This window comes from Schistocerca piceifrons, chromosome 9 (genome assembly GCF_021461385.2).
Source record: "Schistocerca piceifrons isolate TAMUIC-IGC-003096 chromosome 9, iqSchPice1.1, whole genome shotgun sequence".
NCBI lineage: Eukaryota > Metazoa > Arthropoda > Insecta > Orthoptera > Acrididae > Schistocerca > Schistocerca piceifrons.
Window position 1 is genome coordinate 131,960,862 of NC_060146.1, and position 27,963 is coordinate 131,988,824.

Consider the following 27,963-nt stretch of genomic DNA (forward strand, 5'->3'; position numbering starts at 1 on the left):
GCTTGACATGTCACGAAATTGGCCAAGACATACAAAAAATGGCAGTTTTTTTTATCCCGCCTGGAAAAATTTCTGCGCACACCCGTTAAGTAACACGACATTCCGAGAACCGAGTGACAAATTCCTTGCGGTATGTACCTGTTACTCATATTAACATGAGATTAAGCGAGCGTGACAATACGAACACTGCTGTCAAATTTTGTTACGGCGTCTACTGTGTGCAAGCGTTCTTATACTGGAACAGAATTTTCGGCTCGATAAATGATTCCGGCTTTGAGAATTATCCAAAGAACTATATTCCACTATAGTGTGATGGCATATGTCGCAATAGTGCAAAAAATGACCGTAAATTCGGATCTGAGAGACCATTCTACCAAGATGCACTAGAAATAACTCGAGTTACAAATTACACAAAATAACACTTTGAGGTATAGTGTACAGCGACAATGCTACGCATTTTCACTCATTTCCATACACGAGACAGTAAGGACATCCGAAGAGGACAAATGGGAGAATTCTCGTACAATCTAACTTTTCCGCAACCATCTTCCACTAGCTTCGTTTCGCTCTTTTTTTCACCAGATGTCTTTTTTGCAGGTTATGTTGGCTATGCTGCAAAAGTATGTTACTTCTGCTTTCGAAGTACAAACGAGTTTCGTTGAAAGCATTGTTGGATAACGCAACAGGTTATTACATTCTTGTCGGTCAATAATTGATAGAGGAAAGTTTTATTAAAATGACTTGATAACTTTGACCCTGAAATGTGTGTTGGTCTCAGTAATGGAAAAGAAATGACTGGTCGCAGGTGTGAATGCTCGACTATTCTATATACATATATTTTTGTGTCGTGTTTTTGTTCAGTTTTTGTGAAGTTGACAGTTTTACTAATGCAGCTAAGACGAAGAATCTTTATACTTATATTACAAGACATAACCTGTATAGTTGTATTGCTCTCGAAAATGAGTGGAAAACGCACCCAATGTATTTTATTTCATAGTATAAGAAACACACCTTTACATATTAAGGAACTTTAAGTTAGCGAAAACGCGTCAGAACCTGATGGATGCCTTGTTGTTTCCAGATAACTCAAATTTTGAGGCTGCAAACGAACGCGCTATGTACAATGGCATCGCCTGTAAAAAGAGTAAGTTACTCCATGTTAAAATAACGGTGGAGGATATAGTCTAATGTGTGATTGCACTGCAACACTTCAGTAATATCTAATTAATTCTGCGGATCTTCTAACTAAAGAACAGATATTTGTTGTAAATCATAACAACTACCATGATCTGTATAATTGTCTTTCTATTGCTTTATAATCTGAGCAGTTACGTTTGTGTAAGCCCCTTTCATATTTAGTTTTAATCGTTGTTTTCATCTTGTAAGATACAGGAGTTTTTAAAAATTTAGTTAACGGGAACCTATCAATTGTCGTTGGTGTCCACATTGATGAGTTTCTCTAGGAGAATTCCCTTGTCCCTTTGAAATCTGAACTTAATAGCCTATGTACTCACACGTACTGGACATACTATCGTTATTAGCCCTACAAGCTGAGTGGGGTCGTAATCATGTTACTTTCAGTGGAATGAATTGAAGTTTGTTGTAATAAATAGATACTGTTATGTCACATTTCTGGGAGCTGTATGCTCATTTTGATATGTGTAGTTCGAACTTGATTGTGCATCATTCTGTAGCTCTGCAAAGACTGCAGATATCCACCTTGATGATTTATCCAGTCAGTGACATGACAACTTTCTTAGCTCTGTTCTAAGTGCCGTTTCACTTTATGTCAGATAATGGTACAGTGTTTCAAAGTAAAGAGTTCCCTGTGAATGTCAGAAAGAGAAAGCGTCCTGGAATTGTATGGGAAAGGGTCACACTGAATGATAACACTGATGTTACAGCATTTTGTTGTGTTGTTTTTTCCGTCATTCCTCCCAGAAGTTTATGATGAATGTTCTGAACATAATTAATAATGAAACAAAATTATGCAATTTAAAACTGATCATGACTTGTTAGTATTGAGGTTTTTATTTTCCACAATGAAATTAAATTATAAACATTGTAAAATAGCTTGCAGCAGTGCATTGGTTGGCAGAACATCTATTTGTAATGTTAAGGTATCAACTGGCATTTGACAGAAGTAATGGCATGGTGTTTCTCACCATATCATCTTAAGGTCCTCACTTTTTCTTGTGTAGTAAGTACTTGCAGCTCAGAATCAGTGTAAAGGCTTCCGAGTAGCCTATGCATAAAATATAAAAGGACACAAAACAGAACAGGTTGACAGCCACATTGTCATGGGATTATAACTTTTAAAATCGTGACACACACACACACACACATACACACTCTTTCTGTCGATAATGTTGTAAACATCAACTTTTGGATTACGTCACAAAGCATGTAATGTATGTGTGTATTCAAACCCATTACCTGTTTAAAAAGTTACGAGTAATAACTGTGGCTTCCCAGTATATTTTTAATGAAACTTGTAACAGTGTGTGCTGCTTTTGAACCAACAACTTGACATTCATAGACTCAATACCAGGAAAATAGTTTCCTTTATTCAGAAGCACACATTTTTAGTAATTTGTCAGAAAGCATGAAAAGTTCAGAAACTATTAAAAGTAGAGTTAAAAACAAGCTTGAAGAATTTCTCGGTGTCTGCCTCCATTTACAAGTTGCGTAACAGGATTGATTGGTGTTTTAATACAAATACGTTGACAGGTGTGGGGCCACTGGCAGGCACAGCGGGTGACAGATCCACCATGAGTGGATTCGTGACAGTCAACGAGTTAATAACAAAATAATGTAATATTGAAATGCAGCTTAGGGTTAGCTGCATTATTGGTAACACTACACTGATGACATGTAGATTCTAGACTGCTATAAATCTTTCATTCTGACACCATTTGAGAGGCTTTTGTTTATCACTTTCAATACTAAACTTGCGAGGCAGCTTCATAATTTGGACTCGACTGAGTGGACCCCTTTGCAGAACTCCCCAACCTGGAAACATCCGTAGTGGTCACTGGAGATTAGATTCAAGAACTTCCCATTAGTAGGTACTGACAATAACTAATAGATCACAGAGGCAGTAGACAGTGTCAAAAATGGTAGGCATAAATTGTGCTGGAATATCAGTAAAACTGAAAACTCGTGCATCTGGTGATACACATTTGTGTAACGGTTACATTGCATAAAATAAATAATTGACGCTTTAATTGGTACAGGTGAATGATACCATCATCACATTTAGCATTAAGTTACTTATTAGTACAGAGTTGGCGGGAGAGTTATGTTTGCAACATGTGACTCACTAACATTCCCAGTTTTAATGATCACTTTCAGCACGTGATGCAGAAAATTGAGGTGCATGTAAACTTGTAATTTGTTTGGATTACTTTTCTTGTTACTGTGCATACTTGTTCCTCATAAATGGAAGTACAAGCAGTGCAGAGAGATCCCATTCCAAACATCTACATCTATCGTGCGCAAAAACACAGAGAAGGGTATGGTGGCATTTTGTTCCATTCATATATGGAGCAGGAAAGAATAATCGTATAAAAGCCTCAGTGAATGCTGTAATTAGTGTCTGACTAGTAGCATGTAATACCATGTGACTATTATATTCATTCTTATATGATCCCACGTCGCTTAATTACACGGTTTTGCTCACGTGTTGTGACACATAATAGTCCATTCACTGCTGTGAGCCTTGTCGAGAGAGTTTAAAAAACGTGATTGGTGTATTTGTATATATTAAACCAAATGATATGTTATTGCACATTGTTCATCGTCAGTGTTTTGTCTTTGAGGAGAGCAATGACTGTATTTTCACTGAAATTTCTCCTTCTATCCCTATATGGGATAGAAAGGAAACTTTACTGCAAGAGTAAGCTAACTTCTGTTTTTGAAGCATGAATGAGTTTTGTTGATAGCACATTTGGTTAATTATTACATGCTTGCTCATCAGTATTTGGTAGAGGAACCTGATGAATCATTTTATTTGTTCGCTTTTTCGCTTTTCATGTACTCTGTTGGCCAAAATCCCCAGGCATTTAACATATTTTGTTGTTAAGCTGTGTATGCAAGGGCATTTAAGTGTAGGTAGATTACATCAATATTGAGAACCTTTTAACTTTCAGACTGAGTCAACATAGAGAACTGAGTGAGTTTGTACTTAGACTTGAATACAGATTTCAACTAATTTGGGAAATCAGTTACAGATATCATACAGGAATTGTATGTTACAAAGTCAACGTTAGAGATGATACAGTTGACTGGAATGCCAAGGAAGTTGACTAGCAGAGTCTGCTAAAACTGTAAAATACAGTGTATGAAGCAATAGCCAGAAATGCTTGTCATCTTTTTCACAGGACTTCTATTGTCACGAAGGCACAGAGAAAGAATGATCACTAGAGAGACATTTACATTATCTAAAGCAGGTAAATTTCCTCATGATGCTTTCCTCTGTGGAATGGTGATTTATACACATCAGCCATTTGACATTGACTGCTGGATAAATGTCTTTTCTACACTTTTCCATGCATTACAATCTTTTTAAATATTCAAAAAACAAAGATGATGTCACCCACCAAACGAAAGCGCTGGCAGGTCGATAGACACACAAACATACACACAAAATTCAAGCCTTCGCAACAAACGGCCACCCCATCAGGAAAGACGGAAGGAGAGGGAAAGACGAACGGATGTGGGTTTCAAGGGAGAGGGCAAGGAGTCAAAGGAGTCACCCCAATCCCGGGAGCAGAAAGACCCACCCTAGGGGGGAAAAAAAGGACAGGTACACACTCGCGCGCGCGCACACACACACACACACACACACACACACACACACACACACACACACACAAGCAGATATCTTGTTACAACATTGTTTTTTAATGCCATCTACATACCTTCCATTAGATTGTGGTCTCTTGTCTTTCCTTATCTCAGCACAATGGACTCGCATGATGGTTCAAATCTGTGTCCGGCCATCCAGATTTAGGTTTTCTGTGATTTTACTAAATGGCTCCAGGCAAATGCTGGGATGGTTCCTTTGAAAGGATATGGCTGATTTCCTTCCCTACCCTTGCCACTCTCCAACCGTGTGCTCTGTCTCTAATGATCATGATGTCGAAGTGATTTAAACCCAATCTTCCTTTCCTTTTCTTTCATTTCCACTGTGCATCTCTCAATTGCACACCCATAACAATGGAGCCGCTCCATGCCTTCACTTGTGTGGTGACCATCATAAAAAGTTCTTCTATCACCTCCACGACAGGATTAGTTTTTTGTTGGATTCAGTGGATGCAGGTCTCTGTCGATGGACCTGGTTCTGTATGTTCATTAATGTGGTACTGTCTAGGAGGTGGTAGACAAGAAGATTTTTTAAGGTAGTGGTTTCGGGTGCGATATTCTGCTTGCCCTTAACTGTGATATCAGGTGGTGAAGTAAAGACTGATCAGGAGCTAAGACTTCCTATTAGTTGATCATGCTTACCTTATTATTTCCGCACATTTGCCAATATCTTTTGATTGAACTCAATTTCACAAAGTTCTACAGTTGCTGCTGGAAGTTAAGAGTATAAATCCAACATCCAATTCTCAAAATACAGTGCTTTTCATAAACATTGTATCATGTATTATACTTTTGTTTACAGTTACCCATGCATTGCATAGTTCCTTCATTATTCAGGACATCATGAGTGCACTGATAACGTCTAAGTTCATAAATGGTCTTACTTATTTAATAGATTCCAACTGAGTAAGTATGTAAGTTTTCTTTTATCCCCATGTCGTCTCCTATGCATTTTCACAGCCAGTGCTTCTCCATGGCTTGCACCATATCTCCAAGGGAGGGCCCATCAACACCCAACCAGCATGTACCGCGAACATGATAATGATGTTTATTGTTGTCCCAGCTTACAGGTACACTACGTTCATCCATTTCATAATACATATACATAAATGAAGAAACATGCATCCACAGAGTAGCTTACAGCTAAATCATTACAAAAATAAACTTTTTCTGGTGGTGATATTGATTACGAAAATAATTTTTTCTGTTGGCGATCATCATTTGTCAGTTTTGAAAAATGCTAGTGGATCATTCCATCCCAAGTGATCACATTTTTCAAACGTTTCCCACCCTTCCATTTCTGATTTTGTTTAAATTTACCATGGGTTCACATGTACCATAAAAATTAACTCATGCAAAATTTGAGCTCATAATACCCAATATGTTGGAAACTGCGGCCCTATGTTTGAGAAGCTCTTTGACAATGGTGTGGTGAAAGCAAGCAAATCCCAAAGTTTGAACCTTACTTAATACATTTACGTCTGTACTCTGCAAACCAGTGTGAAGTGCATAGCAGAGGGTTCACCCTATTGTACCGGTTATCATGGTTTCTTCACGTTCCTTTCATGCATGGAGCATGGGAAGAATGATTGCCTCTGTGTATGCTGTAATTATTCTAATATTATCCGCACGATCCCTGTGTGAGCAATATGTAGGGGGTTGTTGCATATTCCTAGAGCAATCACTTAAAGCAGTTTCTCGAAACAGTGTTAGCAGACTTTCTCCGGATAGTTTACGTCTCTCTTCAAGAGGCTGCCAGTTCAGTTTCTTCAGTATCTCTCTGACACTCTCCCATGGATTAAACAAACGTGTCCATTCTTGCTGCCCTTCTTTGCATACGTTCAATATCCCCTGCTAGTCCTACCTGGTACGAGTCCCACACAGTTGAGCAATACTCTCGAACTAGTCACATGAGTGATTTGTAAGCAATATCCTTTGTAGACTGATTGCACTTCCCCAGTATTCCACCAGTAAACCGAAGTTTACCACCTGCTTTACCCACAACTGAACCTGTGCTATCATTCCATTTCATATCCCTACAAAGTGTCAAAGCCAGGTATTTGTATGAGTTGGCTGATTCCAACAGTGACTCATTGATATTATAGTCATACAATATCATGTTTTTTTTTTTTTTTTTTTTTTTTTTTTTTTTTTTTTTTTTTTTCATTTTGCAAAATTTTACATTTCTGAATATTTAGAGCAAGTTGCCAATCTCTTGCACCCTGTTGAAATCTTATCAAGATCTGACTCAGTACTTATGCAGCTTCTTTCAGATAGTACTTCATTGTAGACAACTGCATCATCTGCAAAAAAGCCTGATTTTACTATTAATATTTTCTGCAAGGTCGTTAATGTACAACATGAACAGCAAGGGTCCCAACAGACTTCCCTGGGGCACACCTGAAGTTACTTCTACATCTGATGATGGCTCTCCATCCAAGATAACATGCTATGCCCTCCCTACCAAAAAGGCCTCAATGTACTCACAAGTTCTGGCTCAAGTTTAAAAGAATAGTTGACAATGCACTGGATAGATATGTACCCAGTAGAACAGTTCATAATGGGAGGAACCTCCATGGTATAAAGTCACTGTGGAGAAACTTCTAAAGAAACAGAGAGTACTTCATAATAGGTATAAAAGAAAGCATAGGGGTACAGATAGAGCGATGCTGAATGAAATGCATTTGGTCATCAACACAGCAACGCACGATGCCTTCAATGACTAGTGTAGAGAATATTATCACATGATATTTCACAGAACCAAAAGAAATTCTGGTAATACATAATGGCTGTTAGTGGCACCACAGTTAGTGGCACCCCCTGTGATCGTACTTTTGACAATAAGTGTAGGTGTGGTACTGAGTCAAATACTTTTTGGAAATCAAGAAATACTGCATCTACCTGGTTGCCCTGATCCAAAGCTTGCAGTATGTCATGAGGAAAGTGCGAGTTGAATTTCACATGGCCACTGGCATGGAGGAGGTAAGTCTGTTCTACATACCTCATTATGTTATGCTCAGAATATCTTCTAAGATTCTACAACAAATTGATGTCAAGGATATTGGATGGTAGTTTTGTGAATCACTTCTACTGCTCTTCTTGTAGGTGGGTTTGACTTGTGCCTTTGTCGAAGAACTGGGCACAGTTTTTTGTTGAGTGAGCTACAATAGATTATAGTTAGAAGAGGGGCTAACTCAGCTGAAAATTCAGTATAGAATCTGGCAGGGATTCCATCGGGCACTGGAGCTGTGTTCAATTTTAATGATTTCAGCTATTTCTTAACACCACTAACACTAATACTTATTTCATCCATCTTTTCAGTGGTATGAGGATTAAACTGGGACAACTCTTGTGGGTTCCCTCTGTAAATGAACGTTTGAAAATGGAGTTGAGCATTTCAGCTTTTGCTGTGCTACCCTCAATTTCAGTTCCTGTCTCATTTGCTAGGGACTGAAAATAACTGTGGTGCCACTAACAGCCTTTATGTATGACCAGAATTTCTTTTGGTTCTGTGAAATATCGTGATAATATTTTCTACAGTAGTCATTGAAGGCATTGTGCATTGCTGTCGTGGTGGCCAAATGCGTTTCTTGCAGCATCGCTCTATCTGTACCCCTATGCTTTGTTTATGATGCAATATCTGTTTCTTTAGAAGTTTCTCTACAGTGACTTTATACCAGGGAGGTTCCTCCCATTATGAACTGTTCTATTGGGTACGTATCTATCCAGTGCATTGTCAACTATTCTTTTAAACTTGATCCAGAATTGCTCTCCATGCTCCTCCCTTGTGCTGAAAGTTTCAAATTCGTCATTGAGATGCGACGCTAGTGATATTTTATCTAATTTGCAGAACATATGTATCTCTTTGCTTATTTTAATTGTCGCTACAGCCATGTCATGGTCATTTTGTTGTGGACATCCTCAAAGAAGTCAGGTCTATTTGTTGCCATTAGAGGCAGTATATTTCCATCATGAGTGGGCTTCCTAACTCTCTGTCCTAGTTAGTTTTCAGAGATGGCATTTAGCAGAGTTTCACAGGACGTCTTATTTCGACCCACCACTAACAAAACTGTAATGTTCCAAATTAATTGTTGGATGATTAAAATATTAACTGATGATTACAGATGATTGGGGAACTTACAGACAAGTGAACTGAGATTTTCTCTAAAGTTTTCAGCTACATCAGGAGATGAGGCTTGTGGGTGATAAAAGGATCCAATTATCATTTTATACTGAACTTGGCTCATTTATTGTAATTTTAAATTCAATGCCCTGTTTGTGATTGAGTATAATCAAAAATAATTGACTAAGCAGGAAGATATGCCAATAGAATCGCATACCAGGCATTGTCAACAAATGTGCCAAGTTGTAGTTCCTTTGCATTTTATCTTCCTGAGATATCTGATTCCAAAGAGGATAAAAAAATCTGTGAATTTTTCTCTGCAGGTTTTTTGAGTCACTTTATTGCATTATGCTGGTTCAAAAAATTCTTTACATTCTATCGCACTATAGTTTTTTGATTCATACCCAAAAGTTACCCTGGACCTGAAGGTAAAAGTTTCATACATGCTTTTGTCTTGTAATAAAAGAGCTTCAAACAGTGGGTTTTGTTCATTTTCATGCACGTTTTTCGAAAAGCCATCCAAACAGAAGACCACTGTTTCTCATATACTTAAGCTAATGATTTAAAATTTTGCACAGATTCATTTTTAGGATAAATCTACACCTGCAGCAAATTTCAGGAAAATTGAAACTCAAGGAGTGAGAGGCCTATGATTGTATAGTGACCATTGCATTTAGGCACTGACGATATCTCTTGAGCCAACTGCAAAATCCTCATTCCATGTAACAAACCAAGGTCATCACTAGAGAGGTCAGTTTGATTATAAAATGGTGTAGAAAGTCATGTGGGTTTTGTTTGCATTTAGGTGTGTTTGGCTTTTCTGTCAAAGCCAGGTGGTAAACTAAGCGCAGCTGGCGGTGCAAGTCAGATTTTCTGTGATAAGACGACTACACCATATTGCGTCGTCTGCATGCCCAGTTTAAGCTCCTCATAGACGTTTACCAATCCCTAAGGAAAAGTGTTCTTGGCCTTTTAGGCTTCCGCCTGTGGTTACGATTGTAGTTCCCCAGATTGAATATGAAGGGGTGGTTCGAATGTCTCAACTTTCTATCCAGTTATGTCGTGAGTTTCTCAAATACCTCCACAAAGGTCTCAAAGTGGAATCCATTGTGCACTTCCTTATTGTATGTGTATTATGAAGTCTCTCATATTATTTGTAGGACCTTCTTCTGTATGGCCTGCAGGCCACGCAGATGTATTAGGGCTGTGTGTGTCATCATCGGTCTAATGAGAGTGATGTTACATGGACTCTTTACATCCAAGTCATTCCATACCAAGTGATCCAGGAAAAAAAATAATTGGTTGCTCGACCATGTCAGAAAAATTTCATATTTGTTGGGTGAATTCCCTAATGTTTAGTGGGCTCAAAAACATTTTTAAATTTTTTTTTATTGTTTGTCATTTATAAACTGACCATTTTTGTTTCAGTCTGCAATTAGTTTTTTTGCATTTACAAGCATCTACAGTTTTTTAAATTATTCAAATTATTGAATAATTTAAAAAATTTCCCCAGACCTTACAAATAAAGAAGTATTTAGTTCAGTACACACTGGACTATAAATTAAAACCATGATCACCTAGTTGTTCCTTAATATATTTTGATGGCTCAAAGTTATTGGTTACAAATTAAAAAACTCATTTTGAACTGTATTTTTCCAAAGAAGGAGTAATTTCTCAGCCTTAATATTTTTTTGTGCTATTGCTCTACGCAGTATACTTGCTTTTTGTAGAGTATCAATGGTGAGAAGCTTACACTTTTTTCCATCTTTGCATCTTTTTTTTTTTTTTTGAGGGGGGGGGGGGGGGGCAGATAAAAATCTGAAAATTACACACTTAATAGACCTTTATGATATCAAACTTCCGTATAAAGTAAAACTTCGAGATTCGATGGGACTAATGAAAAAAGTGTATCAATTATATAATTTAACCACATGAAAAAATACATGAAACTAAAGTAATGAATGATTATTTATTGGAACAGTCCTCTGCAGAATGTTTCAGCAGGCTAGCGGATAGCATCTGCAACTCTGTATAGGCTTACAGACAAGATGGTACAAGTCTGTGCATTGTCTTTCCCCTCCACCAACATCTGTTAACAATGAGCTCTTGAAGTGTGCAGTTTAACAGTGGAGTCTCAGTGTTCTACAGGTGTTCTTATTAATAAAGCCTGCCATAAAAGTGTGTTTGGAGTGTTTCCTTAAGACATTGTTTTATTTAGAGATTACAGTGAAGAAAGAGTGTTTTTTTACCAGTTAGCTCAGAGGTTAACTCAACTTTCAAGTACAGTGAATTTAAATACTTAAAGAAATTTCAAAACCTTTTTAGCCTGTCTTGCTTGGACCCTTTCAAGAAACATAAGAAGCCAATAACAGAAGTCCTGAGAGAAATAACATTTGATCATTATTTTGAAAATAAAAGCCTTTTTATCAATAAAATACCAGGAAAGTCATTGTGTCCAACATGTTATTCAAAGATATTTGTCATTAACAAAGGAGGGGATGGTGATAGTTTAGATAAAGAATTTTGTGACTCAAGAGAAACTGTGAAAAAAGTAGATTTACCTTGTAAAATCCTAGGTGCATCACCTACCAGTAAAACAAGAAAACTAAGTGAAGAAAAAAGTACTTTCACATTGATTGCAAAAATTGAAAAAGTGGCAACTGTTGTCAGAAGAAAAGTTGCATGAAACCAGATGGAAGTTCTAAAAATTCTCGGAGCGAATATAATGATTTGATAGAAAAGCTAAAAACTAAATGTCATATTTCAAACAAAGAGAACAAAGTTAAGATTACAAGTTTACTACCAAATTCTTGGAGTTGAGCAAAAGTTAGTGACATTTAATGAGTCAGAACATTGGTCAAATTAACAGGGCAGTTAGTAAGTAAAACTGCAGAGAGTTTCACCAGTGCTACAAAAGAAAACTGCATCTAATGTCATAGATGCAAACAGGATTGAAAAAGTTATTAGGTTTTATGAAGATGACAATAACAGCCATTTGATGCCTGGAAGAAAAAGATTGTGTTTCTGTGGAAGAAAATGGTACTAAGAAGCAGAGACAAAAAAGATAAATATTGCGCAATTTAAATGAACTGTTCACTGAGAATTCAAAAAAGAAAATTGTGACATTAAAGTTGGAAGGTCGAAATTTTGTGAGTTGATACTGACATAGTGTATTGTTGCTGGGGTATCTAGCTCCCATAATGTTTATGTTTGTTTGTATCACCAGAATATAAAGTTGGTGAAAATATTGGACCTATCTTAGAGTTGACTACAAAGACCTTTTGGAAGTTCTGGTTTGCAATATTGACAGTTATAGTTGTTTGATCATGGAGAAATGTCAAGATTGTCCAGACAAACAGGCTTTACTTGACATATTTGTAGAATCAGAAGAAGACAGTTTGATGCCAGACAGTATAGAATAAAAGCAATGGGTTACACCAGGCAGAACGGAAATTGTGACAATTACAAAACCACAAGAAGAGTTTTTTTGAGGTGTTGGTACCTAACCTTGAAAATCTGAAAATGCATTATTTTATTGTCAAAGCTCAGGGTAAATTTCTGCTAAAAGCAAACTTTGGCAGTTGATGAATGCTTAGTTCTTGCCAACTTTTCTGAAAACTATTCCTTTGTTGTTCAAGATGTTAGAATAGTTAGGAAGTATGTGATAATGGAGGGTTTTTGTATTTTTGACATGTCCTATATTACATGCATGTTCACTGTACACCATGTAATCGTACAGGATCAAATAAAATTCACTTATAATTCAAGATCAAGTACAAGGGCACCATGGGGTAAACAAACAGGCCACAGCTCATCCATTTGTGTTCTAATATAAAGATCAAGGTAAACTAAAGATCCACAGTTTTTGTTTCATAGGAGACTACATTGACCACAATGTGACAGCAGTGCATGCTTTTCAGCTGCAATTAAGAAACTACATAAAACAGCACCACTCTTGTATAAACAAACAGATCTACTTCTGCGATGGTGCTGCGAGCCAATATACAAACAAAAAATTTTTTAACTTCTCCTTTCACAAAGAAGACTGTCGACTTCATGCAGAATGGCACTTTTTTGCATCATGCCATGGGAAGAATGCGTGTGGATGGTGTCAGTGGTACAAAAAAGTTAGCTGTCATAAAAGCTAGTCTGCAGAAGACCTATGAGAACCAGATCTTGACACTTCAAGAAATGTTTAAATTCTGTAAAGAACTGGTAAAAGGGATTGCCAATGTTTTTGTAAATTGTGAGGAAATACAAGAACTCACTGCCATTGTCTTGGAAGAAAGATCCAACACTTGTCAGAAGATTAAAGGCACCCTGTCTTTTCTTTGTTTTGTACACTATGCGATCAAAAGTATCCGGACACCTGGCTGAAAATGACTTAAAAGTTCGTGGCACCCTCCATCAGTAATTCTGGAATTTACAGTGGTGTTGACCCACCCTTAGCCTTGATGACAGCTTCCACTCTTGCAGGCATATGTTCAATTAGGTGCTGGGATATTTATTGGTGAATGGCAGCCCATTCTTCACTGAGGAAAGGTATCGATGTTGGTCGGTTAGCCCTGGCACGAAATTGGCAGTCAAAAACATCCCAAAGGTGTTCTATAGGATTCAGGTCAGGACTCTGTGCACGCAGTCCATTACAGGGATGTTATTTTTGTGTAACCACCCCATCATAGGCCATGCATTATGAACAGGTGCTCGATCGTGTTGAAAGATGTAATTGCCATCCCCGAATTGCTCTTCAACAGTGGGAAGCAAGAAGGTGCTTAAAACATAAATCTAGGTCTGTACTGTGATCGTGCCATTCAAAACAACAATGTTACTGTTGGCACTACACATGCTGGTAGGTGACATTCACTGGGCATTTGCCATACCCACACCCTGCCATCAGATCGCCACATTGTGTACCATGATTCGCCAGTCCACACAACGCTTTTCCACTGTTCAGTCATCCAATGTTTACGCTCCTTACATCAAGTGAGGCGTTGTTTGGCATTTGCTGGTGTGATGTGTGGCTTATGAGCAGCCCCACGACCATGAAATCGAAGTTTAACTGTCATAGTACTTGCAGTGGATCCTGATGCAGTTTGGAATTCCTGTGTGATGGTGTGCATAGATGTCTGTCTGTTACACGTTACGACCCTCTTCAACTGTCGGCAGTCTGTGTGTCAACAGACAAGGTCAGACTGTACACTTTTGTGCTGTACATGCCCCTTCACATTTCCACTTCACTATCACCTCGGAAGCAGTGGACCTAGGAGTTTTTAGGAATGTGGAAATCTTGCGTACAGATGTATGACACAAGTGACACCCAATCACCTGACCACGTTTGAAGTCTGTGAGTTCCGCAGAGCTGAGGCCGCTGATATGAAAAATATATGTTTTTGGGGTTGTCTGCATACTTATGACCACATAGTGTACCTCAGTCACATATCTTGCTCATGTGTAAGTTCGTGTCAGCATCCCCTTATAGTGAACTTCATCAATGTGGAAAACTTGCACCACTGACACTTGAAAATAAGGACATAGTGGCTTATATTTATGGTGGACAGTGGCGGAGTGCTGAAGTTGATAATATTGATTGTAAAACCAAGACGTGCTTGTTACATTTTACCACCCACAAGAACTGAAGACCTAGTTTAAAAAATCTGAAAAGGATCAAGTCTGGATGCAGGTTAAAAATGTACTGAAGAAGCTGTCTCCCCTGGAATTTACAGCTGCAACTGGGTAAACTTTTAATGTAATGCCCAAACTGAGCAAAGGAATTTCTCTGTTGTTCAGTGAACAATGTAGTAAAAACAAATAAGGTGAGAACAAGATATTGTAATGAATTGTCTCTCTCTCTTCTTCTTCTTCTTCTTCTTCTCCTTTTTTTAAGTGAACATAGATATGTTTAAATTATGTAACTGATACACTTTATCCATTACTCCTGGTATTGCAGATGCTAAAAAATCTTTTTGATTCATATTTGTAACTTTTTTATAACTTCCCATTGAATCTCAAGAGTTGAAATTTATACTGAAGTTTGATATCAAAAAGGCATGTTAAGTGTGTAATTTTCAGATATTTCTGTGGCTTGATTCTAAAAGGTCCAATGTCAAGAATCTTTGTTTTAAGTTATAAGCATCTTAATATTTTCTGTATATCTAAAAACAAAGATGATGTGACTTACCAAAGCGCTGGCACGTCGATAGACACACAAACAAACACACAAAATTCAAGCTTTGCAACAGACTGTTGCCTCATCAGGAAAGAGGGAAGGAGAGGGAAAGACGAAAGGATTTGGGTTTTAAGGAAGAGGGTAAGGAGTCATTCGAATCCCGGGAGTGGAAAGACTTACCTCAGGGGGAAAAAAGGACGGGTATACACTCGCGTGCACACACACACACATATCCATCCACACATATACAGACACAAGCAGACATATACAGAGGCAAAGAGTTTCCTTTTTTCCCCCTGAGGTAAGTCTTTCCGCTCCCGGGATTGGAATGACTCCTTACCCTCTCCCTTAAAACCCAAATCCTTTCGTCTTTCCCTCTCCTTCCCTCTTGCCTGATGAGGCAACAGTTTGTTGCGAAAGCTTGAATTTTGTGTGTATGTTTGTGTTTGTTTGTGTGTCTATCGACGTGCCAGCGCTTTGGTAAGTCACATCATCTTTGTTTTTAGATATATTTTTTTCCCCACGTGGAATGTTTCCTTCTATTATATTCATATCATTAATATTTTCTGTCATTTTCTGACAACTATTGACAGTATATTTTGGGTTGTTTGTTACTATCATTATAGTAAATCATCTTAACTAATGCTTATTTTGAAATAATAAACTTCTAGAACTTTCAGCCTCAAAATTAAAGGACTTAAGACATTGGCCTTTTTTAAAATCAAGAACTCTCTTAAATTATTTGAAATTGGCCCTTTGGACATCAGGGTCAGGTACACTGAATAACCAGAAACAGGTAATTTTAAGATAAATATGTCCTTGTACTCATTAATTAAATCACTTTATTCATTCCTCTAGAATTTAATAACTGATAGCAACTCTTACATGTTCCCAAAATCACATTTTATCACCGTAAATCATGAAAACACTGTGTGGTCTCGTAATCATGGAGGAAAATTTATTCACAATTCTTAATATCATACAAATTATTTGCATTACACTACGGTTGATACTGTAAAAGGGGAGAGAAAAAAATATATCACCCGTTTCCGTCATCACCATCCTCATACTTCCCTTCGTAAGATATCTGTTTATCTCTTTCATCTGTCTCTGTATTGGCTCTCAGGTGATTGATGAACTGCATGTAGAATGGACAACTGCTTACATTGATGTGTGGAAGGAGATCCCTTAAGTCCTTTAATTTCTTTTCTGAATTATGTACACGTCTAAGTGAATCGGGGTTGGCAGAAACCGTATTTCCTCTAGCCTTAACTTTGAAAGGGGGGGAGGAGGAGGTAAGTGCCCCTTTGCCCCTCCCATCCACTGATGGGGTAACACAAATGGATTGCTAACCATAAAGCACATTAATGACTTTTTCTTTCTTTCCTCTCAGTTGAGGTACACCAACCATAAGCAATAAACTGCAGTTTAGCACAGATAATTTATGTGGAATAATATTCATATAATTAACACACTTGGAAATATTAAGTATTCTAAAATTTGTGATTTACAAAAGTCAATAAAATTAAATTTCAATGCTTCATGACAAACACAGAATTCTGCAAAATTTTATGAAATTCCTAAAAGTTCGTAGATTTCTCCTATTTTTTTCAGGTAAAATGTAATTCCTCGAGAATTCCAGATTTTCCTGAAGAATCACCCTGATTACGTACACTGATTCAAGTTTATATGTTACATTCATGGCCATTCAATACCTATTCAGATCCAAAATAAAAAATTAAAAGTAATAAGAAGAAGAGTGCCTATGGTAAAATGAATAGGTGTTTCAAAGCCAAAATTACAATGTCCGACAAAAAGAGAAGTTAACAATCATTATTTATTACCAGTGTTAGCTTATATCAGTATGGCATGGGTTTTAAATTTGAAAACTATTTAAAAACATAGACTGCAACAACTGCACAAACATCAACACTGCAGATAAATTATGTTACAAACATTACAATTCCACCACCTCAGTGTCTGGTTCGACTGGACACTAAGAGGGACGATTCAGAATACACTGCCAACAGAGCAGATACAAGGCCTGAACAATTCTACCCAATGCTTAACCAGCAGAATACACAAACATTAGGATGGGTCAATCCATTCCAAGTGGACCAGCTACTGGTTGCTTGACCATCTCACAAAAAATTGATATTCATTGGGTGAATTCCCTCATGTTTGGTAGACTCAAAAATATTTTTATTGGTTATCATTTAGAAACAGCCACAAGCATTTTTTTGCATTTACAATCATCTGCGGTTTTTAAATTATTCAGTAATCAGTTGCTCCAGACCTTTCAGACAAGAAGCACATAGTTAAGCACACAATGGACTATAAATTAAAACCATGATCACCTAACTGATTGTATTCCTTAATATATTTTTAATGGTTCAAAGTTATTCGTTCCAAAGGTATTTTTCCAAAGTTACTTTTTAGAGTATCAATGGCGAGAAGCTTGCACTTACAAAATACATTATTAAAAAAACAGATTTTTTGAATTTTTTTTCATTTTTTGGTTTCCAATATCTTTGTTAGGGGACCAGATAAATCTGTGGCTTGGTTCTAAAAGGGCCAATGTCAATATTTGTCAGCACTGGTTTTATTGGTGTACACCATATGCTCCTCATTATGTTAAAATGGCCAATGTCTAAGCCACATAGGATGAGAGATACTGGGGTTTTAAGTTGTAAGCCCCAAAGTGTTTTATCAGGTTTCCAGTTGGCCTTTTACTAACAGATGGTTTCAACAATTGAAACAGTGCTGTGACATTGGACTTAAATCTGGTGGGAATACACAATAATAAGAGTTGTTCCTTTAAAAATTTATTTATGGAGGACTTCGAGGCTATGGCACTGAGGACTTCAGCTTTGCAACCAACGTGCTTCTGGAGATACGTGGATGATACCTTCTTCGTATGGCCGCATGGACGTGATGCTCTTAACAGGTTTTTGGACCACTTCACCTGTCTTCATCCCCGTATCAAATTTACTATGGAGGTTGAAAATGATGGGATGCTTCCATTTTTAGTTGTAATGGTTTATAAAAAACCAGATGGAACTTTGGGACACAGCGTTCACCGAAAGCCGACACACACAGATTTGTATCTGCACCCTAAGAGTTGTCATCCACCACACCAACGTAGTGGCGTCCTTAGGACTTTGGTACGGAGAGCATATGCCATTTCCGACGCAGACAGCTTAACCCAAGAACTTGAGCATTTGATGACTGTTTTTAAGGAAAATGGATACACCGAGAATCAGATTCGTCGGGCTATGGAATTTGGACCGTCTCCGGAGGTGTCCAAAGAGGAACATAGATCTGTGGCCTTTCTTCCTTATGCTGGAGGCTTATCGTTTAAGATTGGACGAATTTTAAGGAGTTTTAACATTAAGAGTGTGTTCCATCCACCCTCTAAGATTAGGGCTCTGCTCGGCTCTGTGAAGGATGATTTGGGACTTAGAAAACCTGGGGTGTACAAAATCCCGTGTCAATGTGGGAAAGCTTACGTTGGTCGTTCTATTCGCACAGTGAATGACAGGTGTGTGGAACATCGCCGTCACACGAGGCTACAACAGCCGGAAAAATCGGCCGTAGCAGAACACTGTCTGAATGAGAGACACAAAATGAAATTTGAGGAAACTGTTGTAATTACCAACATTTCCGGTTTTTGGAATAGTGTGTATAAAGAGGCGATCGAAATTAGGTTGGCTGATAATTTAATCAACAGGGACAATGGGTTTCCTCTTAGCAAAACGTGGAATCCTGTATTATCTCGCATCAAAACAGAACGTTCTTCGGTGCGGCCTTGATTGCGATATATCGTTGCCAGCAGTGTTTCACTAAGGGCGGCGCCACCTCCCTGTTTTGGAAGTCAGAAACCGTGATGGGCGGCGCATGCGCCGTGTACTGAACGGTGGCCTATATAGGACGTCGAATTGCAATCTTGCGTCAGTTCTCAGCGGGACTCATCAGCAGAAGCAGCATTCCCTGAAGATGGCGAACAGTTGGATCGCCGAAATATTGAGTCCAGTTGATTTTAGGATCCGGCAGCAAACCCGAAAAGACTTTCAAGACTTATTACGCCGGGAAAGCCTACGTAGTTACATCATGTTCATCATTATTGGTAGACGTGATTTCAAGTTCTGATGAAGATTTATTTGAAGATTCTGATTGATATGTACCAAATGGTGGCAAAAGTAGTGATGAAAGCAATGATGGAGGGAATATAGCTGTACAAAAGACAGTTAAGAAATCTTCAAGGATTGAAGGAATTGATCTAATTCAACAGCAGCCTGGCAATGAAACAAGAAAGTTCAGTGGAAGGGGAGGAAGAATTGTGATCCACAGGATTCATCCAGAATTAATTGCATCAGAAATAGGTGCAAGTTTGGGCATAGACAAGCATCGAGTTTTCTTTCTGTTCAGATCTATCATCTAGAATGGTTCTTCTGAGGAGCAACTGTGTTTGTAGGAGACAATTCCCGACATACCTGAGTGATACTTCATCCATTTTATCTTGTTCCAAACGATAGGATTCCTTTCTGTGTTAATTTTCTTGAATTCTCATCAGGTCTTTAAAGTTGTAGAAGTCCTTTTGCTCCAGCTCTATTGCAGTTATGGGTGGCTTTCGGGGAACCTTGCATAATTTGGCCCAGTCTCTTGGCAGTTCTACTTCAACAGTTGTTGTTTTCTTTGTCTTCTCAATGGCTGTGTGAATTGAGTCAGCTTCCAGGTGAGTATGTCCAACTTTAAGAAACTTATGGTTGATTTCCAAAAGTCTTCCCTGAATCATGAATTCTTCCACTACTCTCAGAAACATGATGGCAATAAAATATTTCTGTTTTGTCTGGTACATGAATCGCTGTACAGGTGTACCTCAACAATTTCATCGGCCAGTTTCATCAAATAATCATATAGACAAGAAGCTATTTCTTGGTCACCTCTTCCTGCCATTGTTTCATTCCAAATGTAACATACTGGAGAACATTCTTTATGTGTCTTTACATAGATGATTGAAGGTCCAAAGTTGTCTTCTGTAAAATCCCACACCACATTGTAAAAAGGGAGTGGGTAGACATTTCTGCAAATCAAAGGCCAGGGTTACTACATTGGAATTCTGTTCAGCTTTCTTTCTGTCACTGTCTTTCTGATGGTAAGCAGCCTGGGCTAAATCCAAATGTTGCTGTTGTTCCACTCCAACCTTACAATGTTCAGCATCATCAGTACAATTCTTGAGCATCACGACGTATTGGTCGCATTTTGCACAAGTGTCAGTCTTCGGTTTGTGGAAGCTAAGATTGAAACAGGTCACAAAAACTCTTCGATAACAAGCTTCACTTCTTGGCTTCACACCTTTGGTATGGCAAAATTCTTGATAGAGCCAGTACATTGCTGAAATACTCAAGTCTGGAGATAAATATTTTTTAGAAAAATGAGATCGAGAATAATGGCTTTCGTAGGAAGGAAACATGTTAATGAGTTCCTTTATGAAATCAGTGTTATCAGATGGTACTTTCAGATTTTTAGAATGTTTACCACGTCCATCTTCAGAACACACTCCTCTTTCAGAGCCCGATCTTTTCTCCACAATTATTCTTACCTTCTTTTGTGTTAAAGAAAATGTACTAAAGAACATATTCTGACATACTTCTATCTTAGTCTGCAAGGAAGCACTGTAAAGAAAGTACTTCCTGGAATATTTTCACCAGCTTGCAGTTCCTTCAGGTTTGTTCTTTAAACACTCCGCATGTGTCTTTTCCTCAGACACATTATTAGCTATGAAGTGATTTTGAGCTTCTGGGGACAATTTGTAATATTCTATGAACATTTTCTTTGTCTCATCATCATTTACTTTTCGTCCACAATTAATAATATAGTTGACAACAGTTGTTGCTTATAACTGAATCCAACTGTCATGTCCTTGCAATTACTATCAGTCAAACAGTGTTAAACGTCTTATAACTCCAACTACATTCTGCCCTATTGTATCATAAATTTCTGTGAAGGAATGGAATATATTGGAATGGTTTCTTTCTTATATGTGGCTACATTATGAGGAAAATAGCGACAGCATTCTCTGCTATGACTGCATTAGGTCTATAGACATAGTGAACAGTAGATGACATCAGAAAGAAACAGCTCAAAAAGAAGTTTCTGTCGCTGAAAAAAAGCTGCAGAAAAGTTAAAAATATACGTGGTGAACTTGATCATTGACAATGAAAATAGCACATCTCTGATAACCCAATGTTTGTAGTATCTGGTGGCCGATCAGCCCACATGCTGTGGAAGTATCTTGGACCTTGTAGCTACAAACAGCTCAAACCGTATTGATGGCATCAGTTTAGAGATGGGGATTAGTGATCATGATGTCGTCATAGCAACTATGGTTACGAAAGTTAATAAACGAGTCAAGAGGGCTAGGAGAGTGTTTCTGCTAGAAAGAGCAAATAAACAGTTGTTGGCAGACAATGAACTGCTTCATTTAGTTCCAGAATGGTGGCCATAATGAATTATGAGCAAAGCACAAACAGATTGAAAATCGTGCTGTGGACAAGTATGCGCCTAGTAAGTGGGTGGAGGACGGAAAAGACCCAGTGTGGTTTAATAACGATATTTGGAAAATGCTGCGGAAGCAAAGGCTGTTGCACTTTCGGTTCAAAAGAGGGTGTGTGAATGATGACAGGCAAAGATTAGCTTAGATTTGTGTGTCAGTGAAAAGATCTATGCGTGAAGCATGCAACAGCTACCACCGTCTTACCTTGGCTAAAGATCTGGCAGAGAACCCAAAAACATTCTGGTCCTAAGTAAAATTATGAAGCAAGTCACTCGTTGACCAGTATGGATCGGCAGTAGAAGATAGCAAAAGGCAGGCTGAAGTTTTGAATTCCACATTTAAGAAATTGTTCATGCAGGAAAATTGTACAAACATACTGTTGTTTGACCATTGCACGGAATCCCATATGAATGACATAGTAATAAGTATCCATGGCATAGACAAACAGCTGAAAGAGTTGAAAATAAATAAGTCTCCAGGTCCAAATGGAATCCCAATTCTGTTTTACAAAGATTACTCTACATCATAGGCCCCTTATTGAATTTGCATTTATCGCGAATCTCTCGACCAGCACAAAGTGCCAAGTGACTATGAAAAAGTACAGGTGCCAGCTGTATGTAATAAGGGTAAAAAAACGGACTCATAAAAGTACAGACCAATATCCTTAACATTGGTTTGCTGCGGAATTGTAGAGCATGTTCTGAGTTTGAATATAATAAATTTTCTAGAGACCGCAAAGCTCATGTCCACAAACCACTTGTGTGAAACCCAGCTTGCTCTTTTCTCACATAATGTACTGCAAACTATTGATGAAGGGCAACAAGCAATCCATATTTATAGATTTCCAAAATGCATTCGACACTATCCCACTGCAGACTGTTAACAAAGTTACATGCATATGGAATAGGCTCCCAGCTATGTGAGTGGCCGAAAGACTTATTATGTAATAGAACCCAGTATGTTGTCCTCAGTGGCGAGCTTTCATCGGAGAGATGGGTAACACCAGGAGTGCCACAGGGAAGTGTGATAAGACAGTTGCTATTTTCTGTATACATAAATAATCTGCCAGTCAAGGTTGGTACCAATCTGTAGTTGTTCGCTGATGATGTTCTGGTTTACAGGAAGGTGTCAAAAATAAATAACTATAGGTTGATACAAGATGACCTAGACAAAATTTCTAGACGGTGCGAGAATCGTAGCTGTTTCTTGATGTAGAAAACTGTGAGGTAATGCAGATGAGTAGGAAAACAGACCTGTAGTGTTCGCGTACAGCATGAGTAGTGTCCTGCTTCACACAGTCACGTTGTTTAAATATCTGGTTGTAATGGCGTGAAGCGATATGAAATGGAACGAACATTGAGGGTTGTGGTAGGGAAGACGAATGGTCGACTTTGATTTATTGGGAAAATTTTAGTAAAGTGTTGTTCATTTGTAAAGGAGGCTGCATATAGGATGCTAGTGCGATCTATTCTTGAGTACTGCTCAAGTGTTTGGGATCTGCACCAGGTCAGATTGAAAGAAGACATCGAAGCATTTTAAGGCAAGCTGCTAGTTTTGATACCGGTAGGTTTGATTAGCATGCAAGTGTTATGGATTTGCTTCAGGTGCTCAAGTGGAAGGCTTTGGAGTGATGAAGACATTAATTTCGATAAACACTTCTGAGAAAATTCAGAGAATCGACATTTGAAGCAGACTGCAGAACAATCCTACTGCCACCAACATGCATTTCACATAGGGACCACGGAGAGAAGAGGCAAGAAATGAGGGCTCATCTCATACAGAGGCATATAGACAGTCGTTTTTCCCTCACTTTGTCTGCAAGTGGAAAGGAAACAACTAGTTGTGGTAAAGGGTAAGCTCCACCACACACTGTACGGTATCTTGCATAGTATGTATGTGTATGTAGATGTAAATAGCTATAAGCACCATACTAGTAAATATCAGTTCACTGAGGTTCATGGGTTGAACTAAGAGGTCATGAAACGATCACTGGAAACCTCATAATTCAGTTCATCTGAGACATTGTGCAGCAAATAAAAGGTTCTCCACGTTATGGAATTACGCCAGATTCTATGAGAGACATGACTAGTCAGGAGCAGTTCACTCTTCATGTATGGTGCTTCAACCCAGAAATGCTCAAAGTAAGAGAATAGGGGGCAGAATTGCTTTCAAAAAATAATCTTTCTAAGTGAGAGTAGAGTTTCTACATACCCATTGTTTAGCTGGTGCAGCCAACATGTCTGTGCAGAACAAGGGTATGAAGGAAATCTTTTCTTCAAGACCAGCCAAAGAGCTGTTGTACCTACTGCAGTAATCATTGTTTGGATCTTGCTCTACTGGAAGTTTCAAAAATCTGTGATCCATTGTGTGATGTCTTGGTAACTGTCAAAGACATCTCAGATTTAGTTATTTAATCCCCAAAAATGAAAAACATGTACGCTGTTGTTGTGCTACCATCTGGTGCCGCTAAGATGAATCCAGATCCACAACTTCAGTGGCTAATTACGATGTTACCGACTCAGAGAGCTGTAAGGTTAAAATTTTTGAAATATTTTAGGATAAACTATAACCCGGTCTAGGAAACAGTAACTGACATATTGAATGGAGAGAAAATTCAGTCAGTCCTGTGGGGTAGGTGAATTGGCTTGGGAAGTGTAAGTTAAATTTTTTAAATGAGAGTCACTGTTGACGTGTTTGGTCCATGCTAAGAACCGGCCAGATCTGCGTAGAATCCAATTTTTAGTGCAGTGAGACAGAGCTCTTGCAAATCTTAGAACTGCATAAGCGTTTGGTGTGCTATTAGAAAAAGCCACAGATTATTCTAAGTACCTAGATCTGAAAGACGTAAATACCCCATCAATTCAAAAAGTTTTAAGACTGGATTAATAAAAATTATAAGGAAGTTTAAAAAGGCTGTTTTAATGCTTCAAGTGCTCCACATAGCCTCCTCCCTCCCCAATCCTCTACACACACACACACACACACACACACACACACACACACACACACACACACAAAATTAAGTACGAAGCACATAACATTAATACAATCATGTGAAACTGTCTCTTTGTGGAATGTTGTCACATGTCACACTGGCTTGAATGACAATTACATCGTCAGATTGTTGACCCATCGTGTGAATTTCTGCACTTTGCCATTTTGTGTTAGATTTGTGTTGATAACACTTAGTCTCAGCACCTGTGGTGATTTTTTACAGAAAAGCATGTCCTCAAGTTGTGGCAGGCATCCACGCATTGCTTTTGTTTGGTAGTTAAGGCGTACAGGACAACTTTTTACACAGTTTTGTCTTCTTCAAAACCCTCTGGAGAATGTTTTGAACTCTTAATTTAGAGGTGTTGCCATATTGAGATTTGTCACACAACAGTGTTGACACACTATGGCCACACGCTCACTGCTTCACACAAGTCCATACCTGTTGTTTACAGTTGTTAGTTCAAGTAAGCAGTGTACTTAACTGTGCTGACATTGCTTGTACGCCAAGAAGGAAATCAGTCTTGGAACTTTTTGGGTGGACTGTGTATCTCACAGCTAAGAAACATACTAGTGGGATTGAAACACACGGAAACATCTTCTGTTCTTGAAGAATTGTTTCATGGATATCATTTTATGGAAAATGTGTTTAAAATTCTAGATCTGATTCTGAAAGGGATTGAGCGAAGATTCAACCGAGAGGATCAAAAGCGACTATCCCACTTTGAAGAGATACTTGTTAGGCCCTCCCACACAACTTCTCCATCTGCAAGACATTTAGAAGAGTTGCGTGGAGAACACACACAACAGACTTTAACCTCTACAGGCTTCATACACAATTTTAAATGCTGTCAACCATTATGACTGGTGTAACACCACGCAATGTCTCATCTGTTGGAAAACAATTTAGTCTTGAATGGGTTAAGGAACTGTTTCAAGAATCTGTTTGCTCAGTTATTCTGATTAAGGCTGTTGATAACATATCGATATTGATAGTTTTTCCAAAAAATATCGATATTTATCGGTGATATTTTTCCCCGATATATTGATCAAAATGGAAATATCGAGTGCTGATATTTTTATTTTATATTATTTTTTTTCACAATTTTCATTTAATATTTGAAGTTATGCTTTTGAAACTGCAGTAAAACATAATTTTAATTTCACTGTTTGAAAGGGTCTTACCATTTTTTGAGCTTCCATCACGTCCAATCTATTTCTTTGACTCAACAATATTATGAAAAGGAAAGTTGCTCCTCACAATATAGCGGAGATGCTAAGTCACAGATCACAAACAAGCTTTCCACCAGCAAGGGCTTTGAAAAATAGACCACACACACACACACACACACACACACACACACACACACACACACACACACACGCAATTCACCCACACACGACTGCAGTCTCTGGTAACTGAAGCAACACTGCAAGCAGCAGCACCAGAGCATGATGGAAGTGGTGACAGGGTGGGGGTAAGGAGGCGGCTCAGGCAGGGATGGGGAGGGATAGTAGGGGTAGGGGTGGGGGACAGTGAAGTGCTGCTGGGGAGCACGTAGGGACGAGGTGAGGAGGGAGGGTAAGGCAGCTGTGTGCAGTCAGAAGGTTAGACGGTGGGCAGGGGAGAGGCTTTTTTTTTGGGGGGGGGGGGGGGGGTTGGGGAAAAGGTGAGAAGTAAAAACACTGGGTGCAATGGTGGTTTTAGGGCTGTGTAATGCTGGGATGGGAACAGGGAAGGGGCTGGATAGGTGAGGACAATGACTAATGAAGGTTGAGGCCAGGAAGATTATGGGAATGTAGGATATATCGCAGAGAAAGTTCCCACCTGCACAATTCAGAAAAGCTGGTGTTGGTGGGTAGGATCCATATGGCACAGGCTGTGAAGCAGTCAGTGAAATGAAAGATGTCGTGTTGGGCAGCATACTCAGCAACAGGGTGGTCCACTTGTTTGCCGACCACAGTTGTCGGTGGCCATTCATGCGGACAGACAGCTTGTTGGTTGTCATGCCCACATAGACTGCAGCACAGCGGTTGCCCCTTAGCTTGTAGATCACATGACTGGTTTCACAGGTAGCCCTACCTTTGATGGGATAGGTGATGTTTGTGACTGGAGTGGAGTAGGTGGTGGTGGGAGGATGTATGGGACAGGTCTTGTATCTAACTCATATTATAGGGATATGAGCCATGGGGTTAGGGGTTGGGAGCAGGAGTTGTGTAGGATGGACGAGTATATTATGTAGGTTTGGTGAACAGCAGAATACCACTGTGGGAGGGGTGGGAAGGGTAGTAGGGAGGACGTTCCTCATTTCAGGGCACGACAAGTGATAGTCGAAACCTTGGCGGGGAATGTAATTCAGTTACTCTCCAGTCCTGGGTAGTACTGAGTTACGAGAGGAATACTCCTCTGTGGTCAGACGGTGAGACTTTGGGAGGTGATGGGAGACTGGAAATATAAGGCACGGGAGATTGTTTTTGTACAAGACTGGGAGGATAATTAAAATCTATGAAGGCTTCACTGAAACCCTTGGTATATTTTGAGAGGGACTGCTCGTCACTGCAGATGCGACGACTGTGAGTGGCTAGGCTGTATGGAAGGGACTTCTCAGTATGGAATGTGTGAAACAAGTATATGTGGCACAAAAGTAGAAGTCCGATTGCCACGGGGAGGGGGGGGGGGGTTACCAAGGTGAATGGAATAACATTATTTCCAATATGAAGAAATAACACACCAGTTGCATTAAAAACAATTTTTAACGCAACTAGTGTGCTATTTCTTCACATCGGCATTCTTCAAAAACAGCTGCTGAAAATGATGAACAAAACTCTAAATGATAAGATTGATTTTTATGGTGGGTGGAGACATGTCAGGGGAAATGCTGATGTAATTGACACTCGGCGCTACCAACAGAAACTGCAGGTTTTAGGTTCACTACACAATTTTGACACAATGACTGCTAGGTCACTGGCATTTTCAGAAACGAAGAAACAGGGAAGTCAACACGAACTGTTGTGGACAAATCCGATGCGTGACAAAACCAAATGACGGACCCATCAGATACTTTTTGTTGTATCACTTAATGCAGTTACCATTGTTATCAAAGTGATTATCATCAAGTGTGAATGTGCATTGTTTTCCTTTCAGTTCCTGCTCTAAGGGGGATAGGCAGGCTGTTAGCTTGTTGATGCATGGAGTATCTAATAATAATACGTAAATATACAGCTCTAAAACTAGCAGTATATTTACAATGTGCAGTTGAT

General features: G+C 38.8%; 1 protein-coding gene across 1 annotated transcript in view; it reads left to right on the plus strand.

Moving 5' to 3' along the window:
- The first annotated feature begins 634 nt into the window (after positions 1–634).
- LOC124717039 (zinc finger protein 490-like) overlaps positions 635–27,963 on the plus strand; it is a 72,646-nt gene continuing 45,317 nt past the window's right edge. Inside the window, exons 1-2 of the mRNA XM_047243694.1 lie at positions 635–805; positions 1,082–1,144. Coding sequence (XP_047099650.1) covers positions 1,124–1,144 — 21 coding nt within the window. The 5' untranslated portion in view covers positions 635–805; positions 1,082–1,123. The remainder of the gene's footprint in view (positions 806–1,081; positions 1,145–27,963) is intronic.